Source organism: Rhinatrema bivittatum, chromosome 2 (assembly GCF_901001135.1).
Source record: "Rhinatrema bivittatum chromosome 2, aRhiBiv1.1, whole genome shotgun sequence".
In the NCBI taxonomy this organism is placed as follows: Eukaryota; Metazoa; Chordata; class Amphibia; order Gymnophiona; family Rhinatrematidae; genus Rhinatrema; species Rhinatrema bivittatum.
In genome coordinates this window covers 778,577,537-778,603,838 of record NC_042616.1, presented here as the reverse complement: position 1 = coordinate 778,603,838, position 26,302 = coordinate 778,577,537, and the positions used below count along the sequence as shown (strand labels likewise).

The window sequence follows — 26,302 nt, the reverse complement described above, 5'->3', positions numbered from 1 at the left end:
GACGTGGAGGGTGTCCGGTCTGTTCGCGGCTTCTTTGTCGGTGGCTCGGCTTAAGCAGAGGTCGATGGCTGTGGATCCTCGACAGGCCGAGACTTGTGCCGTCGATGGCGGTGCTTTTCCTTCCGATCCCCTCGCCCATCCGGGGAAGGGACGGGAGTCGACGGCCGAGAAGCGATCGATGGCGGACGGTCACCGGAGGGTTGACGATGATGGTACAACTTCGACGGTGCCGGTTCCGATGACGTCGATGCTATCGATGGCGTTGGGGTAGGTGCATGGAAGAGGAGCCCCATCTTCTCCATCCTGGCTTTGCGACCCTTGGGTGTCATTAAGGCACATTTGGTGCAAGTCAGGACATCATGCTCACTACCCAAACACATTACACAAACCCTGTGGGGGTCTGTGATGGACATAGTCCGGGTACAATCCGGACAACGGCGGAACCCCGTTGCCATGGCCTGAAGCCAAAATTTAGGCTGGGGATCGGTAAGTGCCAACAGGCCTCAAGGGCCAAAATCGACGGTAGTCGATGGAAAAAGGCAAAAAACTTACCGGGTTCCGTAAGATGACTAAAAATTTGTCGAAGGGAGACCCCTGAGGGGCAAATTTTCTTAGGAAATTAACTTCCAAATTCCTGTCAGGAACGTGGTTAGAGAGCTCCTTTCACCGCGTGGCAACTGCTGCGCGGAAAAAAGAAGACTGAAGGGAGACCCCTGCTGGCTGCAGGGTCAGTGCCTTGCTGGGCATGCCCAGTAGGGGCCAGTCAAAGTTCTGTTTAAACTTTGACAGAAGTTTTCCGTGGTGGGCTCCATCCTCGATGTCACCCATTTGTGAGGACAACCATCCTGCTTGTCCTGTGAGAAAACGCCGCATCCGCCTCCTCGCAGGCCCGACTCCTCCCCTCCCCACCCCGACTCTGTCCCGACTCTGCCCTCGGCAAGTTATTGCATGCGAAAAGTCCCTTTTCACGTGCAATAGGCTTAGAAAATGATCCCCATAGTGTCATCGGGTATAACTGTCATTGTTTGCAATGGTTTGCTTTTCTAACAGTACTGTAGGGCATTCATACCATTCTTGTTGCTCTTTTGTCACTCTCTTAGTACCTTGGGGTGTTCCTGCCGCTGCTGGTGCTGCTTTGTCACTCTCTTGGTGAATTGTGGTCTTCATGCCACTGTTTGTGCCCTTTGCACATCTCTTGGTGCCTTGGTATGTTCATGCTACTGTTGGCACCAATTTGCCCCTCTCATGGTATCTTGGGATGTTCATGCATGGTTGTTGGTGCCCTTTGCTTGTCTTTTGGTAGAGTATTCTCACTACTGTTTATTCTGCTCTGTCACTCTCATGGTGTCTCGGGCTGTTTCATGCCAAGCTTGGTGTCACTTTTCCCCACTCTTGATGTCTTAGAATGCTGTTATCTGTGCTCATGACGTCTGCCTGCACATTTCATTACACTAATTAAATGTCATATGTCATTTATATCATTAAATTCATTAAATCTCATAACAAAATTGGGAACCAAACAAACAAAATGAATGAAAATGGTAAAAGAACCAAAAGCTTTTTCCATTCACATCCCAGCATGGATAAAAAGTTGAGGTAAAAAAGGCTATTATAGCCAAAAGAACTTCTTTCAAAAAATGAAAAGAGAATTCACAAGAAGAAAATAGGAAAAAGAATAAGCACTGGCAGTTAGATGCAAAACATTGATAAGGCAGATAAAATGAGATTTGAAAAGAAGCTTGCCATAGATTCAAAAGCTCAAAATAAAAACTTTTTCAAATACATCTGAAGCAGGAGGCCTGTCAGGAAGTTGGTTGGACCATTAGATGATTCAGTGGTAAAAAGACACTTAGGGAAGAAACGTCTAAATGAATTGTTTGCTTTGGTATTTACTGAGGAGGATGTTGGGGAGATACCCAGAGCAGAAAAAGTACCGTGTTTCCCCGATAGTAAGACACCCCTGATAGTAAGACATAGTGGGAATTTTAGGGGGGTCGGCTAATGTAACACATCCCCCGAAAGTAAGATGTACCTGTCATTTCAAAAAAAAATTATTTTTAAATACCTGTCGGAGGGCCGCGTGGGTCCAGGCGGCTGGCGGCGGGAGCCGGGTGGTCGCGTGTTAAATCTAGGCCGCGGGCGGGTGGGCGCTTGTTCCAGGCGGCGGCGGCGGGGGGGTGGGGGGCGGGTGGACGCGCGTTAGTTCGAGACGGCCGGCGGGCGGCGGGTGGTCGCGTGTTAAATCTAGGCCGGGTCGCACAGGCGCGCATTCATTCACTGCCGGTGGGGGCTGCCTCGGCAGCCCCCACCGGCAGTGAATGAATGCGCGCCTGTGCGACCCCTGCGATTCGGCGCTGGGGGCTGCCGGTGGGGGCTGCCGGTGGGGGCTGCGGCAGTGAATGAATTCATTCATCCAGGCAAAGGAGCCGGCTGCTTTCGCCGCTGCCGGCTGCTTTCGGCTGCCGCTGCCGGCTGCTTTCGGCGCTCAAGGCAGTCACATGCTGTGACGTCACGGCATGTGACTGCCTTGAGCGCCGAAAGCAGCCGGCAGCGGCAGCCGAAAGCAGCCGGCAGCGGCGAAAGCAGCCGGCTCCTCCGCCTGGATGAATGAATTCATTCACTGCCGCAGCCCCCACCGGCAGCCCCCACCGGCAGCCCCCAGCGCCGAATCGCAGGGGTCGCACAGGCGCTGTGGGCCTGTGCGCGCATTCATTCACTGCCGCTGCCGGCTGCTTTCGGCGCTCAAGGCAGTCACATGCCGTGACGTCACAGCATGTGACTGCCTTGAGCGCCGAAAGCAGCCGGCAGCGGCAGCCGAAAGCAGCCGGCAGCGGCGAAAGCAGCCGGCTCCTTTGCCTGGATGAATGAATTCATTCACTGCCGCAGCCCCCACCGGCAGCCCCCACCGGCAGCCCCCAGCGCCGAATCGCAGGGGTCGCACAGGCGCGCATTCATTCACTGCCGGTGGGGGCTGCCGAGGCAGCCCCCACCGGCAGTGAATGAATGCGCGCCTGTGCGACCCGGCCTAGATTTAACACGCGACCACCCGCCGCCCGCCGGCCGTCTCGAACTAACGCGCGTCCACTCGCCCCCCCCCCCCCCCCCCGCCGCTGCCGCCGCCTGGAACAAGCGCCCACCCGCCCGCGGCCTAGATTTAACACGCGACCACCCGGCTCCCGCCGCCAGCCGCCTGGACCCACGCGGCCCTCCGACAGGTATTTAAAAATAATTTTTTTTTGAACACTCAGGTTTTTTTTCCAATATAAGACATACCCTGAAAGTAAGACATAGTGGGACTTTTGGGGGTAAAAAGAAAGTAAGACGCTGTCTTATATTCGGGGAAACACGGTATTTAATGGTGATGACTCAGAGGAACTGCAACAAATCATGGTGAACCTGGAGTATGTAATAGGGCAAAGTGTCAAAGTAAAGCATACCCAGAGTTCTGAAACAACTTATAAATGAAACTGTAGAACTGTTGCTAGTAATGTTTAACCTATCATTAAAATTGTCTATTGTACCTGAAGATTGGAGAGTGGCCAATGTAAAAAAAAAAAAAAAAGGGTTCCAGTGGTGATCCAGGAAACTTTGGACCAGTAAGCTTAATGTCAGTGCCGGGAAAAATAATTAAAACTATTCTAAATAATAAAATTACAGAGCATATATCTAGACATGGTTTAGTGGGACACATCCAACATGGATTTACCCAAAGGAAGCTTTGCCTCACCAATCTTCTAATCATTTTAGGGGTTAATGAACATTTGGTGAACCAATAGATATAGTGGACCTGGATTTTCAGAAGGTTGACAAAATTCCTCATGAGAGATTCTTCAATTTAATTGCTTGACTTTAAAAAGTCATGAGATAGGAGACAATGTCCTGTTGCAGACTACAAACTGGTTGAAAGATAGGAAACAGAGAGTTTGACTAAGTGGTCAGTTTTCTCAATGGAGGAAGGTAAAAGCAATAAAGGAGCAAACTCAGGGCAATCTTAGGAGTCAACCCCCAGGAAAACAATCTGGGCATCATCATAGAGAAAACACTGAAATCCTCAGCTCAGCATCCCTCAGGGGCCAGAAAAGCAAACAGAATGTTAGGGATTATTAGGAAAGGAATGGCGAAAACAACGGAAAATTTAATAATACCTATATACCCCTCTGTAGTACGATTCTGGTCACTGTATTTCAAAAAAGATACAACAGAACCAGAGTAGGGTGACCAAAAATGTTAAAGGGGATGGGATGCCTCCCATATGAGGAAAGCCAAAAGAGGTCAGGGCTCTTCACATTGGAGAAGAGATGGCTGAGGGGAAATATGATAGAGATCTATAAATTCATGAGTGGAGTGGAATGAGTGAATGCAACGTGTGGGGAAATACAAAAGAATGGATTGTGATTTCTGTGATTTGACCAGTATGACCAGTAAACTGACCATGGAAATGGACTGTGATATGAACCTGATATTTTTCCTAATGAGCTTCTTGTTTTTTAAAATAAGCTATTTTTTTTGGAGCCAAATGAATTTCTGGCCAATGTTTGTTTGTTTGTTTTTTTGTGAGTGAACAACATAAGAAATTGCCAAACTGGGTCAGACCGAGGGTATCCTAAGAGAAACAGCTGTAGAGTGGAGAGTTTTCCCACTCTGAAAGAATAAATCTCTCACTCTCAGTCTCTCTTAAGTGGAGAATATATCCTGATTCACGTCGCATGTGTGAGGCGTGAGTGTCAGGAACTGGTTCTGGGGCAAGCAGTGAGGAAAAAAATAAAGGAGTAAAACACAGGACCAGATTTAAGATTTTGGCACCCATAGCAGAATGTTACTGGGGCATCCTTTGAAGCTATGCCATGATCCTGAAGCAAGCAGAAGCAGTGTCCTCCTTGGCCTAAATATTTGGTGACTTCAGAATGTGGCGCCCTAGGCATGCCGACTCCATTCCCAGTATTATCAGTTCATCCCCAATTCGCCTAGTTAAGAAATGGGACCTCCACACCCCTGATTTGATAGCCTTCACTGCCCCTAATTAGTCCAAATCCTTAAAACCACACAGATCTGCCTAGTTTTCCTCTAAATATTAACTTAAACGGTATCCATAGCAGAAGTCTCCGCTCTGCCCATAAAAACCTACTTCAAATACCTATTATTACCCAGTAGAAGCAGGATTTGCACGCACATGCACGTGCCCACTTAAAATCTGGCACACGTGCACGCGGCCAGGGTATTTTAGAACATGCATGCATGTGTGTGTGTGTATGTTATAAAATAGTCACATCCCTGGGCCCGGGCTGTGTGCGCGCGCGACAGTTTGAAAGTTACTGTTCCACGTTTGTGTGCATGAATCTTTCCAATGCAAGAAAACGTCTACTTTCGCTACCTATTTTATAAACATAGGTGCATATATTTTAGGTAGAAAGAAAATATATACCATGTAAGTGCATTAACCCCGATTTATAAGCAGAACCAGTTATTTTATAAAGTATGCGCCTATGCTGTTTTGAAAGTACTTCCTTGTGCATTATATTAAAACACTAGTGCACCAATACCTCTCCCAGATCACCCAGTCCATCTTCAGTTCACCTACACCCTGTAGCAGTTTACCCTGAACTTCTACCAGTACATCTAGACCTCCCAGGAGAGGAAGTCTCCACTGCTGCACAACCACAACACCTACTGGCCACGCCCAGGGTGCATGTGGAGCAGGTTCCAGAAGGAGCTGCTTCAAAATAGATACAAAGTATGTGGATACAAAGTACCAGTATTTCCCCGCTGGCCTGAATTGTCAAAGGAAAATTATGCAGGGAGTTTCCCTTTGAAAATTAGCTTGCAGGCTCCTTACCTAGTAATTAGAAAATTGCCCCATTCTCAAATAATGGTGAAAACAATTCCTAAACTTAGGTATCGGATGTAACGTTCGATGAGAATATAGAAAACATTAAACCATCATTCATGTTATTGCCTTTGCAGTAATCCACGAAAGGACATCGCCTCCTATCCCATGACTTTTTAGTTTTCTTAGAAGCCTCTCATGAGGGACTTTGTCAAACGCCTTCTGAAAATCCAAATACACTACATCTACCGGTTCACCTTTATCCACATGTTTATTAACCCCTTCAAAAAAAGAAGCAGGGGTTAATAAACATGTGGATAAAGGTGAACCGGTAGATGTAGGGTATTTGGATTTGCAAAGATATAGTTGCACTGGAGAAGGTACAGAGAAGGGCAACCAAAATGATAAAGGGGATGGAACGGCTCCCTTATGAGGAAAGGCTGAAGAGGTTAGGGCTGTTCAGCTTGGAGAAGAGACGGCTGAGGGGGGATATGATAGAGGTCTTTAAGATCATGAGAGGTCTTGAATGAGTAGATGTGAATTGGTTATTTACACTTTTGAATAATAGAAGGACTAGGGGGCATTCCTTGAAGTTAGCAAGTAGCACATTTAACACTAATCGGAGAAAGTTCTTTTTCACTCTATGCACAATAAAGCTCTGGAATTTGTTGCCAGAGGATGTGGTTAGTGCAGTTAGTATAGCTTGGTTCAAAAAAGGTTTGGATAAGTTCTTGGAGAAGAAGTCCATTAACGGCTATTAATCAAGTTAGGGAATAGCCACTGCTATTAATTGCATCAGTAGCATGGGATCTTCTTAGTGTTTGGGTAATTGTCAGGTTCTTGTGGCCTGGTTTGGCCTCTGTTGGAAACAGGATGCTGGGCTTGATGGACCCTTGGCCTACTCAGCATGGCAATTCCTTATGTCCCTATGTTATAAGGAGGATATCTGTATATCCGCTGGGACACTAACTAATAGCAGTAAAATAGCTTTAACAATGGCTAATGACATCACCGTGGTCCTCTACTCAGAATGGAGCTTATACGTTTATAGTATCACATTGGCATTGGAAAGCAGACAGTAGAACTGGGAATCACAAAATGAAACTCCAGGTAGGGGAAAACTCAGAACCAACATCAGGAAATATTTCTTCACAGAGAGGGTGGTAGATGCCTGGAATGCTCTTCCGGAAGAGATGGTGAGGATGAAAACAGTAAAACATGGTCATGAAGAAAAGGATGCATGGGAATAACTTGCATGGAGCGACAGTTACTACCCTTAACCAATTAGCTTAGCTTTCATGATTTTGATGCAATTGCAACATCACTCTCCACTTCAACAGGGGAGTAAGAGAGGAATTGCATTCAAACAGCCAGCATTGGGCCCTGACTTTTCCAGTCCAGGATAGATACTGAAATGTAGACATTAGGGAAAAAGCACAGGACTGCTTCTACAGCCAAGTCAAAAAGGAAAGCACGTTCAAGCAGCATTGTCTGAATTATCAAGGCTACTCACCCCACAAAAATGTGCTAGCAGTAATTTTGTTATGGGTTTGGCAGTTGCTTGTAAATATTACTACCCTTAACATAAGCCTTGGGGGTAACCTGCACGGAGTGGCAGTTACTACCATAAGAGATTTGCTGGGCAGACTGGATGGACCATTTGACATTTTCTGTCATCATTACTATGTTACTATGTAATCCTTAAGCTATCTTTCCAATCTACTCAATATATTATGTGAAATCAAACTGTATTTTGTTACCTCCATTAAGTATATTATGACTCAGTATGAAACCATCACAGCAAGAGCTCTGTCTGCAGGTCAGGCGACAGAAGACATGAGCATCAGACAGAGTGGTGACTGAGGCGGAGAACACCAATGTTCGGTAAACCCCGGAGAGTGTGTTCTGAAAATCAGTCTTCTCAAAATTCTTGAGACCAGAAGTACTAAATTCTTGTCCTGAGAAGACAGAAAAGAATATCTCATTTATTTCAACATTTATAGTAGAGCATATAAAAGTATAATGAACCCTTACAATAAAGAGCTTACAGTCTAAGTGGATTCTCAAGTCAATGAGTGATAAAGAAACGTGACCAAGGTCACAGCAAGTGACAGCAGAAGAAGCCAGATTTCAACTCAGGATTCCTGGTTTCCAATTATTCCAGCCATTAGGCTACCCCCTCTATACAGTGCAAATAGGGATCTCCGTTTTTAGGTTTTACTTTATTTTCCCCAATAATTTACCAATGTTTATCATAACCAACAAAAACAGGAAAAATCATCGGGGCAAAAAGGAGTAATTTTTCCCACTGATTTTCTGCTGTTTGGTGGGTTATAATAAACACTGATAAATTCCCAGGGAAAATACTGACCAGCTGACCATCATGAGAAGCAAATGAATGGGCATTACAGCAAAATATGGTATCTAGTGAAACACTGAAATACTGCATTCAGTGCCTGAAGAGCCAATAATGCATGCCCTTCCTGTCCGGTAAGATGTTTAGTGTGAAGGCATGCACTGATCTTTTGTTGCTACCATTATTAAAAGCTCACAAATTTTAAAGTTCTAAAAAATCTCTCACAGTGTAGTTTGCACGAATTAGCAAAACATGCTTTTTTCAGATTGCAAAATTATTTCCAATCATACTATTTTCTGTATGAGAAAAACTGAACCAAGGTGAGCACCATCTATAACTCTGTATAGGCAGTTTCCAGGAGAAGAATAGGGGCATGAGAGCCTTCATGATACAAGCCAGGGCTTCCTAAACCTGTCATGGAGACCCCACAGCCAATCAGGTTTTAGGATATCCACAATGAAAATACATGAGGAAAATGTGCATATACTGACTCTCCATGATATGCAAATTTATCTCATGCATATTCATTGTGGATATGCTGAAAACCCAACTAGCTGTGGGGACCCCAGAAGAAGTTCGGGAAGCCCTGGAATAAGCAATATAAGGGATTTGCTTTCCTTGCAGCTGTGGCATGATTGCTTGGTGTGTACTGTCCACTCACCTTTCTTTCGATACACAGTCATGGTACCCTTCTCACTTTCCTTTACGTTAAGCAGACAGGTAAGTTGTTCAATATTGACAGAAGCAGAATTGCCCAAAAATCCCAGCACCTGCAAAAGACATTTTAGTTGTCATTTGATACAATAAAGAACCATAAGAACAAACAAAAAAAATGCTGTAAGCTAGTAACATCAAAGGTATTGGCAGATAAGGACTGTCTGATTTCCCCTGCCTAAGAATATACAGAGCCCCTGCCTAAGAATATACAGAGCCTTATTGTAGTTTTTTTGTTAACTTGCTACGTCATCTTGGAAGCTAGATGCAGCCACATCACTGTTCTGTAGTGTAGCATGTGACTGAGCAAATGGGTTTCTGTAATTAATACAAAAGTTAGACTGCCCTACCATTTTGTAATCACATCCTCTGGCAATGAATTCCAGAGTTAATTATGCATTGAGTGAAAAATAATTTTCTCTGATTTGTTTTAAATGAGCTACTTGCTAACTTCATGGAGTGCCCCCCTAGTCCTTTTATTGCCTGAAAGAGTAATTAACCGATTTACATTTATCTACTGAAGTCTTTTCATATGTTTATAGACCTTCATCAAATCCCCACTCAGCCATCTCTTCTCCAAGCTTAATAGCCCTAACCTCTTTATCCTTTCCTCATAAGGGAGCCAGTCCATGCTCTTTATCATTTTGGCCTCTCTTCTTTGTAATTTCTCCAACTATATCTTTTTTGAGATGCAGTGACCAGAATTGCACACAGTATTCAAGGTACGGTCTCACCATTGAGCGATACAGAGGCATGATGACATCCATCATTTTATTCACCAATCCCTTCCTAATAATTCCAAAAATTTTGTATGCTTTTTTGACTGCTACAGCACACTGAGCTGACAATTTCAATGTATTATCCACTATGATACCTAGATCTTTTTCCTGGGTGGTAACTCCTAATATAGAACCTAATCATGTAACTATAGCAAGGGTTATTTTTCCCTATATGCATCACCGTGCACTTGTCCACATTAAATTTCATCTGCCATTTAGACGCCCAATCTTCCAGTCTTGCAAGGTCCTCCTGCAATTTATCACAATCCACTTGAGATTTAACTATTCTGCATAATTTTGTGTCATCCTCAAATATAATCACCTCACTTGTTTTACCCCTTTCCAGATCATTTATAAATATATTAAAAAGCACTGGTTCAAGTACAGATCCCTGAGGTACTCCACTGTTCACCTTTCTTCACTGTGAAAACAGATCATTTAATCCTACTCTCTGTTGCTGTCTTTTAACCAATTTATAATTTACAAAAGGACATCACCTCCTATCCTATGACTTTTAGTTTTCTTAGAAGCCTCTCGTGAAAGACTTTGTCAAATGCCTTCTGAAAATCCAAATACACTACATATACCAGTTTACCTTTGTCCACAAGTTAATTCACCCCTTCAAACAAAGTTTAGGAGATTTGTGAGGCAAAACCTCCCTTGGGTAAGTCCATGCTAGTTTTGTCCCATTAAATTATGTCTATATAAATGTTCTGTAATTTTATTGTTTATAAAAGTCTCCATGATTTTACTGGCACTGAAATCAGGCTCACCGAACTATAGTTTCCCAGATCACTCCTAGAGTCCTTTTTAAATATCAGGGTTACATTGGCCACCTTCAGGAACAAAAGATTATTTTATTACAACTTAATTTTAATAGGTCTGAAATTTCATTTGAGTACCTTCAGAACCCTGGGATGTATACCATCCAGTCCGGGTAATTTACTACTCTTCAGTTTGTCAATCTGGCCTACTTCATCTTCCAGGTTCACAGTCATTTGGTTCAGTTCATCTGAATTGTCACCCTTGAAAACCATCTCCGGAACAGGTATCTCCCCAAAATCCTCTTCAGTAAATACTGAAGCAAATAATTTGTTTAGTTTTTCCAAAATAGCCTTATCTTCCCTACGTGATTATTTAACCCCTCTATCATCTAACGGTCCAACCAACTCCCTCGCAGGCTTTCTGCTTCAGATATATTTTAAAAAGAACATAAGAACATAAGAAATTGCCATGCTGGGTCAGACCAAGGGTCCATCAAGCCCAGCATCCCGTTTCCAACAGAGACCAAACCAGGCCACAAGAACCTGGCAATTACCCAAACACTAAGAAGATCCCATGCTACTGATGCAATTAATAGCAGTGACTATTCCCTAAGTCAACTTGATTAATAGCAGTTAATGGACTTCTCCTCCAAGAACTTATCCAAACCTTTTTGAACCCAGCTACACTAATTGCACTAACCACATCCTCTGGCAACAAATTCCAGAGCTTTATTATTCGTTGAGTGAAAAAGAATTTTCTCCAATTAGTATTAAATGTGCTACTTGCTAACTACATGGAATGCCCACTAGTCCTTCTATTATTCGAAAGTGTAAAACGCCTCTCATGATCTTAAAGACCTCTATCATATCCCCCCTCAGCCATCTCTTCTCCAAGCTGAACAGCCCTAACCTCTTCAGCCTTTCCTCATAGGGGAGCTGTTCCATCCTCTTTATCATTTTGGTTGCCCTTCTCTGTACCTTCTCCATCGCAACTATATCTTTTTTGAGATGCGGCGACCAGAATTGCACACAGTATTCAAGGTGCAGCCTCACCATGGAGCAATATACAGGCATTATGACATTTTCTGTTTTATTAACCATTCCCTTCCTTATTATGAGTTTTGCCTATACAGCCAACTTCTTTTTTAATTCTCTTAGCCTGTCTTATCAATGTCTTACATTTAACTTGCCGATACTTATGCTTTATTTTATTTTCTTCTGATGGATCTGTCTTCTAATTTTTGAACAAAGATTTTTTGGCCTCTTTCACCGCAACTTTTAACCATGCTGGCAGTCATTTGGCCTTCCTTCTACCTTTCTTAATGCATGGAATACACTTGGACTGTGCTTCTAAGATGGTATTTTTTAACAATGTCCACACCTGTTGCCTACCCTTAACCTTTGTAGCTGTAACTTTCAGGGTTTTTTTAAACTATTTTTCTCATTTTATCAAAGTTTCCCTTTTGAAAGTTTAGTGCTTGAGCCAAGGATTTACTTATTATCCCCCTTCCCGTCATTAATTCAAATTTGATATTATGATCACTATTGCCAAGCGGCCTCTATACCGTTACTTCTCTCGCCAAATCCTGTGCTCCACTGAGAATTAGATATCAAACTGTTCCCTCTCTTGTCAGTTCCTGAACCAATTGCTCCATAAAACTGTCATTTATTCCATCCAGGAACTTTCTCCATTCAGGAATGTAATCTTTCTAGCATGTCCTGATGTTACATTTACCCAGTCAGTATTGGGGTAATTGAAATCTCCTAATATTACTACACTATCAATTTGGTTACCTTCCCTAATTTCTCTTCCCATTTCATTGTCCGTCTCATCATTTTGGCCAGGTGGACTGTAGAATAGACCTATTGCTATACTCTTCCACAACACATAAGAGATTTCTAGCCATAAAGATTCAATTGTGCATTTAGTCTCTTGCGGAAGAAAAACGAGCACGGGTGCAAGGTGTGGTTGGCTGAGTGTTGGCTGAGGACTACTCCCACACTGACATCAGAAGCATCCACTTCGACGATGAAGGGTCGTTGGGGATCCGGGTGGCATAAGCATGGTTCTTGTTCCTTGAGTTCTTGGAAAGCAGTCACAGCTTTAGGAGTCCCTTTTAGAGTCATAGCTGTAAGTGGAGCAGTCAGTGTTAAATAATGGTGGATGAAAGAGCTGTAATAGTGAAACCCAAGAATCTTTGCAGCACCTTAAGACCAGTGGGTTGCGGCCAATCCCGAATACTCTTGGTCTTTTGTGGGTCCATCTGGAATCCCTGGCTAGAGACCACAGCCTAAAAGGGAACTGACTCCTGGTGAAAGGAGCATTTTTCCAGTTTGACATATAACTGGTTGACCCTCAATCTTTGTAAGACGTTGGCGACGTCCGAATGATGGCTCTGAAGGCCTTGCGAGAAAACCAGAATGCCATTCAGGTATACCACTACCAGCTATAAAGCATGTCCCTGAAGATTTCGTTCATCATATTTTGAAATACGGCCGGGGCATTGCAGAAGCCAAACGGTATTACTAAATATTCAAAATGGCCATCATAGGTGTTAAATGCAGTTTTCCATTCATCGCCCCAGCATATCCTGACCAAGTTATATGCTCCTCTGAGGTCCAATTTAGTGAATATTTTGGCCCCTTGAAGCCTATCAAAAAGTTCAGAGATTAATGGCAATGGGTAGCGGTCCTTCAGGGTGATCTCATTTAAGCCACAGTAATCTATGCACGGCCAAAGGGAACCGTCCTTCTTTCCCACAAAAAAGAACCCAGCTCCAGCAGGGGACTTAGAAGGCCAGATGAAGCCTTTCGCCAAATTCTCTTGAATATATTTGGACATGGCCTCGGTTTCCATCAGAAAGTGGGTACACCCTTCCTCTGGGAGGTTCAGTGTTGGGTAACAAGTTTATGGTGCAATCAAAAGAGCGGAGAGGCGGTAGAATGTCCACAGCTTTCTTGGAGAATATGTCTCGGAAAGAGGAGTACTGCAGAGGAAGACCAGGAAGAGATGTGGTAGTGGTCAGGCAAGGCACAGGAGACACAACCTCTAAATAATTTCCATGGCAGGACTTGCCCCATTGGGACAGTTGTAAGGTGCTCCAATCGAATTGTGGTATGTGCTTTTGTAACCATGGCAGTCCAAGCACCACATGATGTATAACCTTATCTAAGACCAAAAAGGAAATGGTCTCCATGTGCAATGATACGGTGCGAAGTTGGATTGGCATGGTGGAGTAGGTAACTTCATCTGGTAATGGCTCGCTATGAATTCAAGACAGTAGCAATGGCGTAGGTGTCCGAACGGTGGGGATTCATAGGTGCTCCACGAGTTGTTTGAGTATAAAGTTCCCACTGGCCTCAGAGTCCACCAGAGCTAGGGTGTGGAATTCAAGGGTATCCGAGTTAATGGAGAGCTGGTGCAGTCAGGCTTAGGAGGAGTCCTCCAGCAGATCCTAGGCCTGGGAGTTTCCCAGACAGAATGGACAGGAGGGTACCGCATGACCTGGCTGGCCACAATACATGCAAAGACCTGATCTTTGCCGATGATGCCTCTCCTTAGCAGATAGATGACTGCGACCCATTTGCATTGGTTCCTCCTCCTCGATACTGGGTGCAGGAGCAGTCTGAGTGGTAGATGTTGGACAAATGCGTGGAACCCCCAATGACATCCTCTTGGATCCCCTAGCCTCGTGCGACCGCTCACGCAGATGACGATCAAAGCGACTGGCCAGGTTGATAAGGGAGTCCAAGGCCTCAGGAAGTTCACGTGCTGCTAATTCAACTTTTATGCGTGAACTTAGACCTTCCAGGAATATGGCACACAGGCAGCCCAGATCCCAGTGTAATTCTGAGGACTTGCGACTGAATATGGTCTTGCAACTGGGGTCGTCAAATACGGAGCGAAATAGGGCAAGGAAGCCTGTCAAGTCATTGAGAATTGGATCCATTCGCTCCCAAAGGGGTGACACCCAAGCCAAGGCTTTTCCATCCAGGAGGGATAAGATGTATGTAGTTTTGGACACTATGTCGGGAAAATATGCAGGTTGCAAAGAAAAGTGCATGCTGCACAGGTTCAAAAAGCCCCTACGTAACAAGGGGGTCACCTGCAAAGTGAGGGGGTGCCAGCAAGGGCACAGAAGGCCGGAACAGCAACACATGTGAAGCAGAACTTGGCTTGGCAGGCATCGAGGCAGAGTCCAGCCGAGTGCTTAATTGATTGATGGCATTAGCCAAAGTCTCTAATACTTTTTGCTGCTCTGAAATTCACTGGGCCAGGCCAGGGATGGCCTGAATCGCTGAGACCTGTGCTGGGCCCATGGAGTTAGCAATCTGTTATGACTTGTAGGTGTGTGGGCCCTGGGCCGAGGGAGGAACCCTGTGAGCCTCACCATCGGGAGGTGTGGTCTCAGCGGACATCAGACACAGCTGTGGAATAGAGTTTTTATTAGAGAGGTAGAAAGGCACAGCCCGCAGAGTGGGAGATGCAGGAAAAGTAACAAGGTCTGAGCAGAGGGGTATACCCGGAGGAAATACCTCAGATGTGGAGATCCGGTAGTGGCCCGCAGAGTGGAGTATGCCAAAGAAGTCTCTCCGTAGTGGTGATGCGGTAGTGGCCTGCAGCATAGGGTACACCGAGGGATTCCTCACTCAGAGATGGTAAGGTAGTGGCCCAAGGTACAGGAAACAATAAAAGAGTAGATGCCCAAGGGTCCTTTCCAAATCTTTAATTGGTGGAGTCGTACTCTTTTGTTGTTTCCTCACGGCATTGTTTGATTGCCTACCTTGCTGTTTTCTGGGCCCGAGGTATGGGAACACGGGTGAGGGTCCTGTAGCAATGATGCGGTAATGGCCTGCAGCACAGGGTACACCGGAGAGGTTCCTCACTTAGAAATGACATGGCAGTGGCCTGAGGCAATGGGTACATCTGAGAGGATCCCACAATAAGGCTGGTATCGTAGTGGTCCGTGGAGTCAAGGTACTCACAGAGTGGTAGTTCCAGGAGAGGTCCTGGGGAATGGGAACAGACAGCAATCCAAGGCAGAATGCCTTCCAAGAAGTGGATAGCTAGAGACGAGGAGGGGCCCCCGAGGAGTGGGTACCCAGAACGTCTCACGTCGAAGTGCAGAACCTGGAACAGGAAGTCCGTAAGAGTGAAGCGGACTCAGCAATGAGGGAACTCCTTGCTAACTCGTCAATAGGCAGGGCCAGCCAGCTTAAGTATAGCAGAGTGAAGACATCATCCGGAGGGGATGCCCCCGAGGTTCCCGCCATGACGTGCTTAAGACTGGCCTGTGCGCACATGTGCATGCCTAAGTGATCCCGAAGGCAAGATGGCGGTCGGCAGAGCCCCCGCTGTCCCGGGAATGCCAGGAAGGTTGGTGGTAGCTGGCGGAGGCCACCACTTTCCCCAATGATGACAAGGCAGCAAAGAAAGAGGTGAGCATTAGTGGTAGCAGCCTTCTGCGACTATCGGACATAACACACGTAACCTCTGCATTTCAGTAGTTAAATTCATTCCCTAGCTTTAACCTAATCATAATCCTCAAAGATTTAAAGTGGCGAAAAACGGATGGCATATATCAGAGATGTATCACAAACAATATACCCGTGTGTTACAGTTAAATATGTTCAATTTTTATTCATTAACAATCCTTTAAAAAAACATAAAACATCATCTATTACATCAACCATTCATACCACTCTCATTCATACACAACAATAAAGTATTAGAATTTGACAATACAGACTTGTTACACTTTAACAATACAACAATATTGCAACACTCCCTAAGTTACAATGTAAACATGCTCCTCATTTACTAAATATCCCTATTCCAACTACATTTGGCACAAGATTTCTTTTCACTGTTATAAACCCTATTTAATTATATTAGCATGCTTCTTCTAAACGATCATTTGAAATTAATGCTCCTTATTACATTGCTGTTTGTAAATCAATATTTCTTTTATAACATCCCGACAGGAAGTTCCTGTTTCACCCGTTGGTTTCTTCAGGGGATTTTGTTCACACATTGATTTTCATTTAACCTCTTCTTGAGTTTAGCACGCTTATTCCAAATTCACTGCCCAACTCACAGCATAACAGGAAACCTATTTTCCAATCCTCACTTGTAACTTTCCCTTAAATGATTGTCTATTTCATCAAAAACTGCTTCTTTCCGCTGAAAGCCATATTATTTCATCTGTGTGTCATATATCTTTCCACTGGGTTCTCAACAGATATTTCATCATGTCTTCCTCTAACAAAGATTTCATCGTATCGCCCTTTTATTATGCGAAGACCGCCATAATTCAAGACATCTTTCCTCGACAAGACAACGCCGCGGCTGCGTACTACGCATAATAAAAGGGCGATACGATGAAATGTTTGTTAGAGGAAGACATGATGAAATATCTGTTGAGAACCCAGTGGAAAGATATATGACACACAGATGAAATAATATGGCTTTCAGCGGAAAGAAGCAGTTTTTGATGAAATAGACAATCATTTAATGGAAAGTTACAAGTGAGGATTGGAAAATAGGTTTCCTGTTATGCTGTGAGTTGGGCAGTGAATTTGGAATAAGCGTGCTAAACTCAAGAAGAGGTTAAATGAAAATCAGTGTGTGAACAAAATCCCCTGAAGAAACCAATGGGTGAAACAGGAGCTTCCTGTCGGGATGTTATAAAAGAAATATTGATTTACAAACAGCAATGTAATAAGGAGCATTAATTTCAAATGATCGTTTAGAAGAAGCATGCTAATATAATTAAATAGGGTTTATAACAGTGAAAAGAAATCTTGTGCCAAATGTAGTTGGAATAGGGATATTTAGTAAATGAGGAGCATGTTTACATTGTAACTTAGGGAGTGTTGCAATATTGTTGTATTGTTAAAGTGTAACAAGTCTGTATTGTCAAATTTTAATACTTTATTGTTGTGTATGAATGAGAGTGGTATGAATGGCTGATGTAATAGATGATGTTTTATGTTTTTTTAAAGGATTGTTAATGAATAAAAATTGAACATATTGAACTGTAACACACGGGTATATTGTTTGTGATACTTACCAGTGATAATACCTGTGGTAGACCCAGGATAGTCTTACTATATATATCAGAGATGGCCAACTTTGGTCCTCAAGAGCCACAAACAGGCCTGGTTTTCAGGATATCTACAATGAATATGCATAAGACAAATTTGCATACAATGAAGGCTTTTCCCTGAGGAAGGATTGCTATCTGAAATGAGCCCATATTGGATTGTTGCGGTGATACATAAGATACAGCAAGTATGAATGCGGAAACCATTGAAGTTTGCCACAGTGGGGTTACAATCTCTGATTTAAGTAACATCTTTGATTTATGAAGAAGTTATGTTTTTAATTGCAAAAAAATTCTTAAATAATGAATGGACCGTTATAACACAAAGTTTCATTTGAGGTAGTTTGTTGATGACTATATCGGCCGTTTATAGCAACCTGGACCATTTATGAAACTTCCACCTTCCACCATTTCATTATTATGTCCATATATAGGTGCGGTAGGGTGTTTGTTCAATGAGATAATTTTCAAAGCAGACTTATGTGTGGAAGTTTGCTCTCAGACATTTATTCAATAGAGTGTTTGTGCCGAATACATAACCCACAATAGGATATTAATGGGCCGGTACGCTAAGCCACATTGACGTTTTACGCATGTGCTGTAGATCACAACAATGGTAAATTGTACTCCAGCCACACATTCAATTAAGTAAGTGGGACAATAAGCTGTTGGGCCATTATGTCCTATGTACAAAAGCACATTAATTAGCCTGATATTTCCCATGGGGGTCAGTAATGCCAGAAATTGAGTACCACCAGGAGGCTTGTATTATGACCACACAAGCTGCGAGGTTTGTTTTAATCACTGTTCTGTCTTGTCTGAAAATGTTCAAGCAAGCTGGGCTGATTTCTAATTGTTCCTGAACTGTTTAGCCATTAAAACTTTGTCTTATTTTGGGCAGGGAAAGGAATGTATGTATGCGAGAACACAGTTACCACACACGGGGCCCTAATTTGCATGCCAAATCTTTTGTACATGGTGCAGTAACTCAGGAAGGCTACCCAGGGTAACTTTCCAACTTTAACACAAATTGGTAGAGCACTCCTTAAGTAATTAATCCGATGTATTAAAATACAACAATAAGACCACTTCAAATTCTACAAAACACAGCAGCAAGAATACTAACTGGAAAAAGAAGAAGAGACCATATAACTGAAACTCTGGCCGAACTTCACTGGCTACCCATAGAACAAAGAATAAAATACAAAGCACTATGCACCATATATAAACTAATACATGATGAAAAAGCAGACTGGCCAAACACTGCACTACGGGTACACGTACCACACAGGAACCTTCGTTACGCAAACAAAGCTCTCTTAACCATTCCCTCAGTCAAGACAGCGAGACTAACTCAGGTAAGAGTAAGGGCATTGTCTTTAGCAGGACCCACACTCTGGAACGCAATGCCTTTGGAGACCAGATTACAGAGAGACCCCAAAACATTCAGGAGAAGTCTAAAGACATGGCTTTTTAAATAAGCCTTTTATAAAGAGACCGGAGAATAGAAAATACACTGGAATAAACAGAAGAGCACCGGCACACAGCACTATTCTCATAAATGTGCATTACAATATTTTAACAAATTGAGTACACAATGAATGTCATGTAGTAATATAACACAGTTATTGTGATTTTTTTTGACCTGCAAAAGTACCTTCTAGGTACACCTGGCCAGAACCTACATCACTAATCATTTGTACATATTTTTATGATTTAATGTAACCGAAACTTAATGGCACTGATTAGAATGCACTATAGTACGCTTACTGCAAACTTACTTATGTGCCTACTTGTAAACCGTTGCGATGGTATAGAAAAGACTTAAAATAAATAAATAAATAAATAAATAAATAAATAAATAAATAATGAAGGCACTGTCCATGCAGCATAGTTTTCAGACTCGCTACAGGAAGTGCAGAGTAGGAATATTTACATGTTCAGAAGTGGTGCAGTTGAAGTTTGCTTCTGCACTTCTGTAGAATTTGCACAGTGCTTCTGGGCCATTACCGGTCACGGAGAGAAAGTCACACGACTGATCCAGTGCACAATCTACAAGCAAAAATGGAAACGGAAAATTTGTACTTTGATTTGTCTGTGCAGATTTTATTGTGCTCCCCCCCCCCCCACCCCAATGAAAAGTTCCAAGTCGTTCATGTTTTCAAAAATCCTGACACCCCCCCGCCCCCGCAGCAGACATTGACTGTTAAATCATCATGACCTCTGTTTCAGAACATTCTCAAGGTCACATAAATGGTCCAATGGGCCATTTTGGTGTCCCATTCCATCCCATCCCACTCAAGTGCATAATTTATTTTATTTTCCCCAACTTAGATTTCCAGGAGAATTAATTCCTAGATCAGAGAGCCATTGTCACCTTTAGTCTATATTACCCTTGGTTTAATTTGATTACAGTTTAATGCATTTAGCATTTATGAACGTTTGTCTACTAGTTTAGGTTACATGCTTTTTTCTTATTCTTTTATCAACAAAATTCTTTTAGCATGACCTATTGAGAGGGAAGCCTAGCTGAATCCAATTTGTCTTGAGTTTTGCACATGTTTGAATGCTCATTTCCTTTGCTTTGTATCTATGCCACATGTCTTTCAGCATTTTTGGACTGCTGATCACTCAAGGGGGGTTCTAGAGGAGTCGTTGGAAACCAGAAAGGAAATGATGTCACTCTTGGGCAAAGCTTACTGGGAGCTGTAGTTTTAAGAGAATCTGGTCTGGGGGATAATTAGGGAAAATGGGGAATGGAGAAAAATAGACAGCTGGAAGAGAAACAGGCAGAGCCAACATGCTAGTAGTGAGGTATTAGAATTCTGCTCAGTAGTGAGGTATCAGAATTCTGCTCAGGAGTTCAGCAGCTTCTCAAGCTATAGGAGCAAAGGGTGTTCTACCTTGCATTTAAACCCTCATACAGACCTGATTGCAATGCCATGGTGACTTAGGCCACCGAACTGAGATGTGACCTGTAAGTAATGGATTTTTGAGTGACAATAAAGAAAGAAAACTGTACCTGCATGATACACTTCATATTTGGGCAGGGGATAGAAGTAAAGTCCCAGCTTCACAGGGTTTACTGAGAGGACCACTACCTCACAATCTACTGATGATGATCTCCTTTCAATTTCTTGTCAAGGAGCTCTCATCACCTCTGTGCTAACGGGGTTAATTACTTTGTTTCCAAAACATAATAATACAAGAGGGTCCTTACAGCACCCAGGAGCCTCATACAGCACAAGACTGTCTACTCACCATGAAAGCACTGCAGGAAATCTATGTGGCTTTCTCTGGTTGTTGCCGCAGACTGAACACTGGCATCCTCTTCACTGGCAATCAGTTTGGATTTAGGAACTCTCTCAAACTTCTGTAACACTGCAATAAAGAAAGAGAATGACAGCCCGCATTCAGTTTTGACAATTAGAGAAATATGCTGATATATGCATCGTGGGAATCAGGCCCAGTAGGATGTAGCCCGATCCAGTATTATTGGCCTCAATCTCTTTTTATACATCATGCCCTGGCATAGTATGTTTTGATCTACAAAAAGAAACTAAGTTCTTAAAACTATCAAGATAATTCATCCAGAAGGGCTGGCCTGGATTGGGCAGAATCTAACCATTTAAATAAATAAATAATGTGAGTCACCTGCTCGTTATAATGCAGCTGATACTTTGGGCTTTAATGATTGATGCACTAAGATAATAATATTCAGAAAACAATCGACATTGCCATGGCTGTATTAAACTGGCATCTGGCCATTGTAATACCACCATGTTCTGCGTTGTCTCCTATAGTCCACCTCAGCCGGCCGCAGGGGACTCAGTATAGGGAAAAGAGGGGCTCTTTCAATGTGCAGTCTCTTCTTCCACACCCCTCACCCTGAGGCAAAAAGGTTTCCTCACTCTCCCCTCTGAAAGCATGAGTGGCCATCTATAGTCTCACACTCCACCTACCCCTCAAAGTTAGATTGAGCTTTTATGGCCCAGGGACTGTTCCCCTCCCAAAAAAAAACCAAAACCTTGGCAATAGTCGTAAAATGTGCTCTGGACTCCTTCCCTATCTCCCGTGGTCACATTCATTCCACCAGGCTCCAGTAATATCTGGCAGAAGGTTGCTATGTTTGTCTTGATTAGATTGTCAGCTCTGCTGAGCAGGGACCGTCTCTCACATGTTTCTGTAAAATGCTGCATACATCAATTAGCACTATAGAAGTGATAAGTATTAGTAGTATATACTAGTGGGTCTTAGCTTTAGCCCTTCATCCCCCAGTCCTCATGTTTGTACTTCCCCCCTTCAGTTTCCAGCAGTGCCTTCACTGGTGAGAGGGAGCCATTTGCTGGAAGGGCCACAAATTCAAAATAGCTGCATGCATCAATTAGTTCCCTCCGAGGCCGCTCCGATTTCGGAGCGGCCTCGGAGGGAACGGGGGAAGGCTGCGCGGCTCGGCGCGCACCGGCTATACAGAATCGATAGCCTTGCGCGCGCCGATCCAGGATTTTAGCGGCTACGCGCGTATCTACTAAAATCCCGCGTACTTTTGCTTGCGCCTGATGCGCCAGCAAAAGTACGCCTATTCGCGCGGTCTGAAAATCTACCCCAGTATGCATATCCCAAAATGCTAGGGTCCCTTTCCTAAAATACAAAGGGATTGGCAAATTCAAAATATACATTTGCATTACATGCTTTTGCTGACTAGAACTTAAGGATATTATTATATCACTTGTTTGTTTACATTTGTTACTAGTCAGTGGCCATCCCCCTACAAACACCACCTTGCAACCTTGGCAATACAAGCAAGTAATTAAGGACATAGCCAATGGGAATGCAGAACCATACTTCTAGCTAACAAACTGCTCCCACAATTGACATTTTTTAACTTATTGGTAACATTTCCAGTTAGTGCGCACAAACTATGGTTCGTGCACACTATCATCTAGTTAGCATGCACTAAGTCCCGTTAGTGCACACTAACACGAAATACTAATTTTTACAAAATTTTGTCTTTTTATTTTTTGGTTTGTGGCGCTCCCGAAACAAGACGAAATAGACAATTTCATTGCTATTGTCTTTTCGTTTAAAACGAATGCACATCCCTAGTAAACAATCAATTTGACAACCGATTTGCGTTTACTGGACCCACTTCATTCACTATTTTATTGACCTCTATCATATCTCCCCTCAGCCATCTCTTCTCCAAGCTGAAGAGCCCCAAACTCTATAGCCTTTCCTCATAGGGGAACCATTTTATCCCTTTTATCATTTTGGTGGTCCTTCTCTTTGACTTTTCTAATTCTACTATATCTTTTTGGAGATGCACACAATACTTAATGTGCATTTGCACCATGGAGTGATAAAGAGGCATTGTGATATTCACTGTTTTATTCTCCATTCCTTTCCTAATAATGCCTAGCATTCTATTTGCTTTCTTGACCACTGCTGCACACTGGGTGGGTAATGCATTGTGTAACTATAATTTGGGTTGCTTTTCCCTATGTGCATCACTTTCCACTTGTCCACATTAAATTACTGAGTTGCTAATTGTTAGCTTCCCTAATTTCTATTAGGATTTCATCATCTGTCTATTCATTATGGCCAGGTGGACAGTAGAAAACCCCCACTGCCGTTCTATTCGCTCTTTCACATGGCATTTCTATCCATAAAGATCTCCAGTGCATTTTGTTTCCTGCAGAACTTTTATCTAAGTGTATGCCATCTTTAACATATAGTGACACCCCTCCATCAATTTGATCCATCCTATCACTGCAATATAATTTGTTCCCTGGTATTGCAGTGTCCTATTGGTTATCCTCCTTCCACTAGGTCTCTGAGGTGCTAAAGGAAAATTGGATCCTGCCCCACTAAGATACCCCCTAAGGTAAAGATTCTTCTCTTATAATAGAACAAATTACTATATTTGGCAGGAAAATCAATCTTTCAGAGTCAACTGGGAGGGCCTCCCAATTGATCTATGGTATTACAGGAATGAAAATTAGAAGTTAAGAACCAATTTTCCTTTCCTGAACATACCTAAATCAGTCCAGACTTGTGGGATATACCAAAGCATTCCTAAACCGAGCGGGCACCTGAAAGACCTGTGTGCAGAACATTCTTTCCAAAAGACAGCTCGTCCTGCACTCTAACATTGAAATGATAATGCTTGGTAAAGGGATGAACAGAGGACCACACCGCAGCTCTCCAAATCCCCTTTGGTGACAGCTGCTGACACTCAGTCCAGGACGCGGCTTGCGCTCTAGTGGAATGCGCTCTCAAACCCACAGGGATCTGCTACAACTTACAAATGTAAGCAGAACAAATGGCCTCCCTAAGCCAATGAGATATGGTAGCCTGAGAGGCCTTATCCCCTTTCTTCACTCCACTGAATAGAACAACAGATGATCTGAATGATGAAATGCATTAGTAACTTCTAAATATCATTGAAGAGTCCGCCGTACATCCAGAAGATGTAACTCTCTTTCCTGAGGAGAATCTTTTGACCACTCCAGAAACCCCGGAAGCTCCACTGTCTGATTGACATGAAAGGAAGACACCACCCTATGAACAAAGGAAGATACTGTTCTCAACAAAACTCCATCCCTGGAAATCCACAAAAGCGGTTCTCTACACGACAGTGCCTGCAGCTCCAAAATCCTTCTAGTCGAACAAAATGCCAGCAGAAAAAATGCTTCCAGTATCAAATCTTTCAGGGTCGCTCTTCTCAAAAGCTCAAAAGGGGGTCCACAGAGGACACAAAGGACCAAGTTGAGATTCCAATCCAGACAAATCTTTTACACTGGAGGATGCAAAGTCTTAACCTCCTTGAGGAATCTAATGACATCCGGATAAGCGGACAGAGTCCTACCCTGAAACCTGCCTTTGAGCACTCCCAAGGCAGCCACCTGCACACAAAACGAGTACTATGCCAAACCCTTGGTCAACCCCTGCTGCAAGAAGTCTAACACATGTGACACCTCTACCATCAAAGGATCTAGTTGACGCTGAAGACACCAGTTTCCAGAACCTAACATATGCAATGGAGTCGCCGGTATGGACTGAAGAAGCATGGAGATGACCTGTTCAGAGTAACCCTTCCAGCTTAGTCTCTGCCTCTCAAAAGCCAGGCCGCGAGACAGAAGTGATCCACCCGATCCGAAAATATGGGCCCCTGATGCAGCAACTCTGAGAGATGAGCCAGCCTGAAGGACCTTCCACTGCGAGCCCACCAAATCTGTGAACCACGGTCTCTTCAGCCACTCTGGCACTAGCAGAACTACGCTCCTGGGATGCGATTCTATGCACCTGAGGACCCGATCTACGAGATGCCATGGAGGAAAAATGTACAGGAGGATTCCTGTCAGCCAAGGGCACACCAGAGCATTGAGGCCCACCGAACTGACTTCCATTCGTCGACTGAAATATCTCTCTGTCTTCGAGTTGATTAGTGTCACAATCAGATCCAACTGGGGAATGCCCCACCTAGCACAGATGTAGTTCCATGCTCTGGGAACAATTACCACTCCCCTGGATCCAGCTGTTGACTGCTGAGTAAGTCCATCTGCACTGTCTACTCCCCTTACATGCGATGAGGCTAGACCTTCGAGATGACACTCCACCCAGGTAATCTCCGAACCTCTAGCACCACTGCATGACTTTTCGTGCGCCCTGCCAATTGATGTATGCCACAGCAGTTGTATTGTCCGAGAACACCTGAACCATTCTACTCCTGACCAGGGACAGAAAAGCCTCCATGGCTTGATGGACCACCCTTGTCTCGATACAATTGATGGACCATGTCTTCTCCTCCGGCCGCCATAGACCTTGCACTGACTTGCACAAGCACTCTGCTCCCCAGTCTGAGAAGTTTGTGTCCGTGGAAACCACCACCCAGTCCAGAGACTGCAGGTCCATTCCCTTCTCTAAATTTAGATGAGACAGCCACCACTAGAGACTGGTCCTGGACTTCCGAAGCAGAAGCAAGGGAAGATGAAACTCCTCCTAACAAGGACTCCACCTGGAGAACAGCACGCATTGTAGTGGTCTCATGTGCGCAAACACCCATGGAACCAAGTCCAACATGGATGCCATGGACCCCAGGACTTGTAAATAGCCCCACACCATGGGCACATCCAGATGAAGGAGACGCTTCACTTGGGATTGCAACGACGTCACCCGGTCCGCTGCCAGAAGACTCTAAACCTGTACTATCTCATCATCTAGTTTAAATCTGCACTTCAATTCCAGCAGCTTGGTTTCACTGCTTAAGTTGGAGCACATCTTGTAGGAATAAGCTCCCCCTTCCCCAGAATGTTCCCCAGTGCCTAAAAAATCTTAAACCCTCTTCAATGCACCATCATTTCATCCATGCATTGAAACACTGAAGCTCATCCTGCCTCTGGGTTCCTGCACTTGGAATGGGGAGCATTTCTGATAATGCAACTCTTGAGATTCTGGATTTCAGTTTCCTAAGAGCCTAAATTTAGCTTCCATGGCCTCCCTCCTGCATCTTCCTATGTCATTGGTACCCACATGTACCATGACAGTCAGCTCCTCTGCAGCACTCTCTAAAATCTTATCTAGGTGGCATGCAAGAAATGCTACCTTTGCACCAGGCAGTCAAGTTATCAAATAATCCTCACACCCTCCGGCCACCTAGCTATCTACATTTCTAATGATTGAATCACCCATTCTAACAGCTGTCTTAACCCTTTCCTCCTGGACACATGACCCTGGAGACACATCCTTGGTGCAAGAGG

General features: G+C 43.8%; 1 protein-coding gene across 1 annotated transcript in view; it reads right to left on the bottom strand.

Annotated features, from left to right (window-relative positions):
• TG (thyroglobulin) overlaps positions 1-26,302 on the bottom strand; it is a 422,996-nt gene that overhangs the window by 269,576 nt on the left and 127,118 nt on the right. The window contains exons 24-27 of the mRNA XM_029587208.1: positions 20,805-20,924; positions 19,480-19,595; positions 8,842-8,950; positions 7,585-7,782 (exon numbers count right to left, since the gene is read on the bottom strand). Coding sequence (XP_029443068.1) covers positions 7,585-7,782; positions 8,842-8,950; positions 19,480-19,595; positions 20,805-20,924 — 543 coding nt within the window. The remainder of the gene's footprint in view (positions 1-7,584; positions 7,783-8,841; positions 8,951-19,479; positions 19,596-20,804; positions 20,925-26,302) is intronic.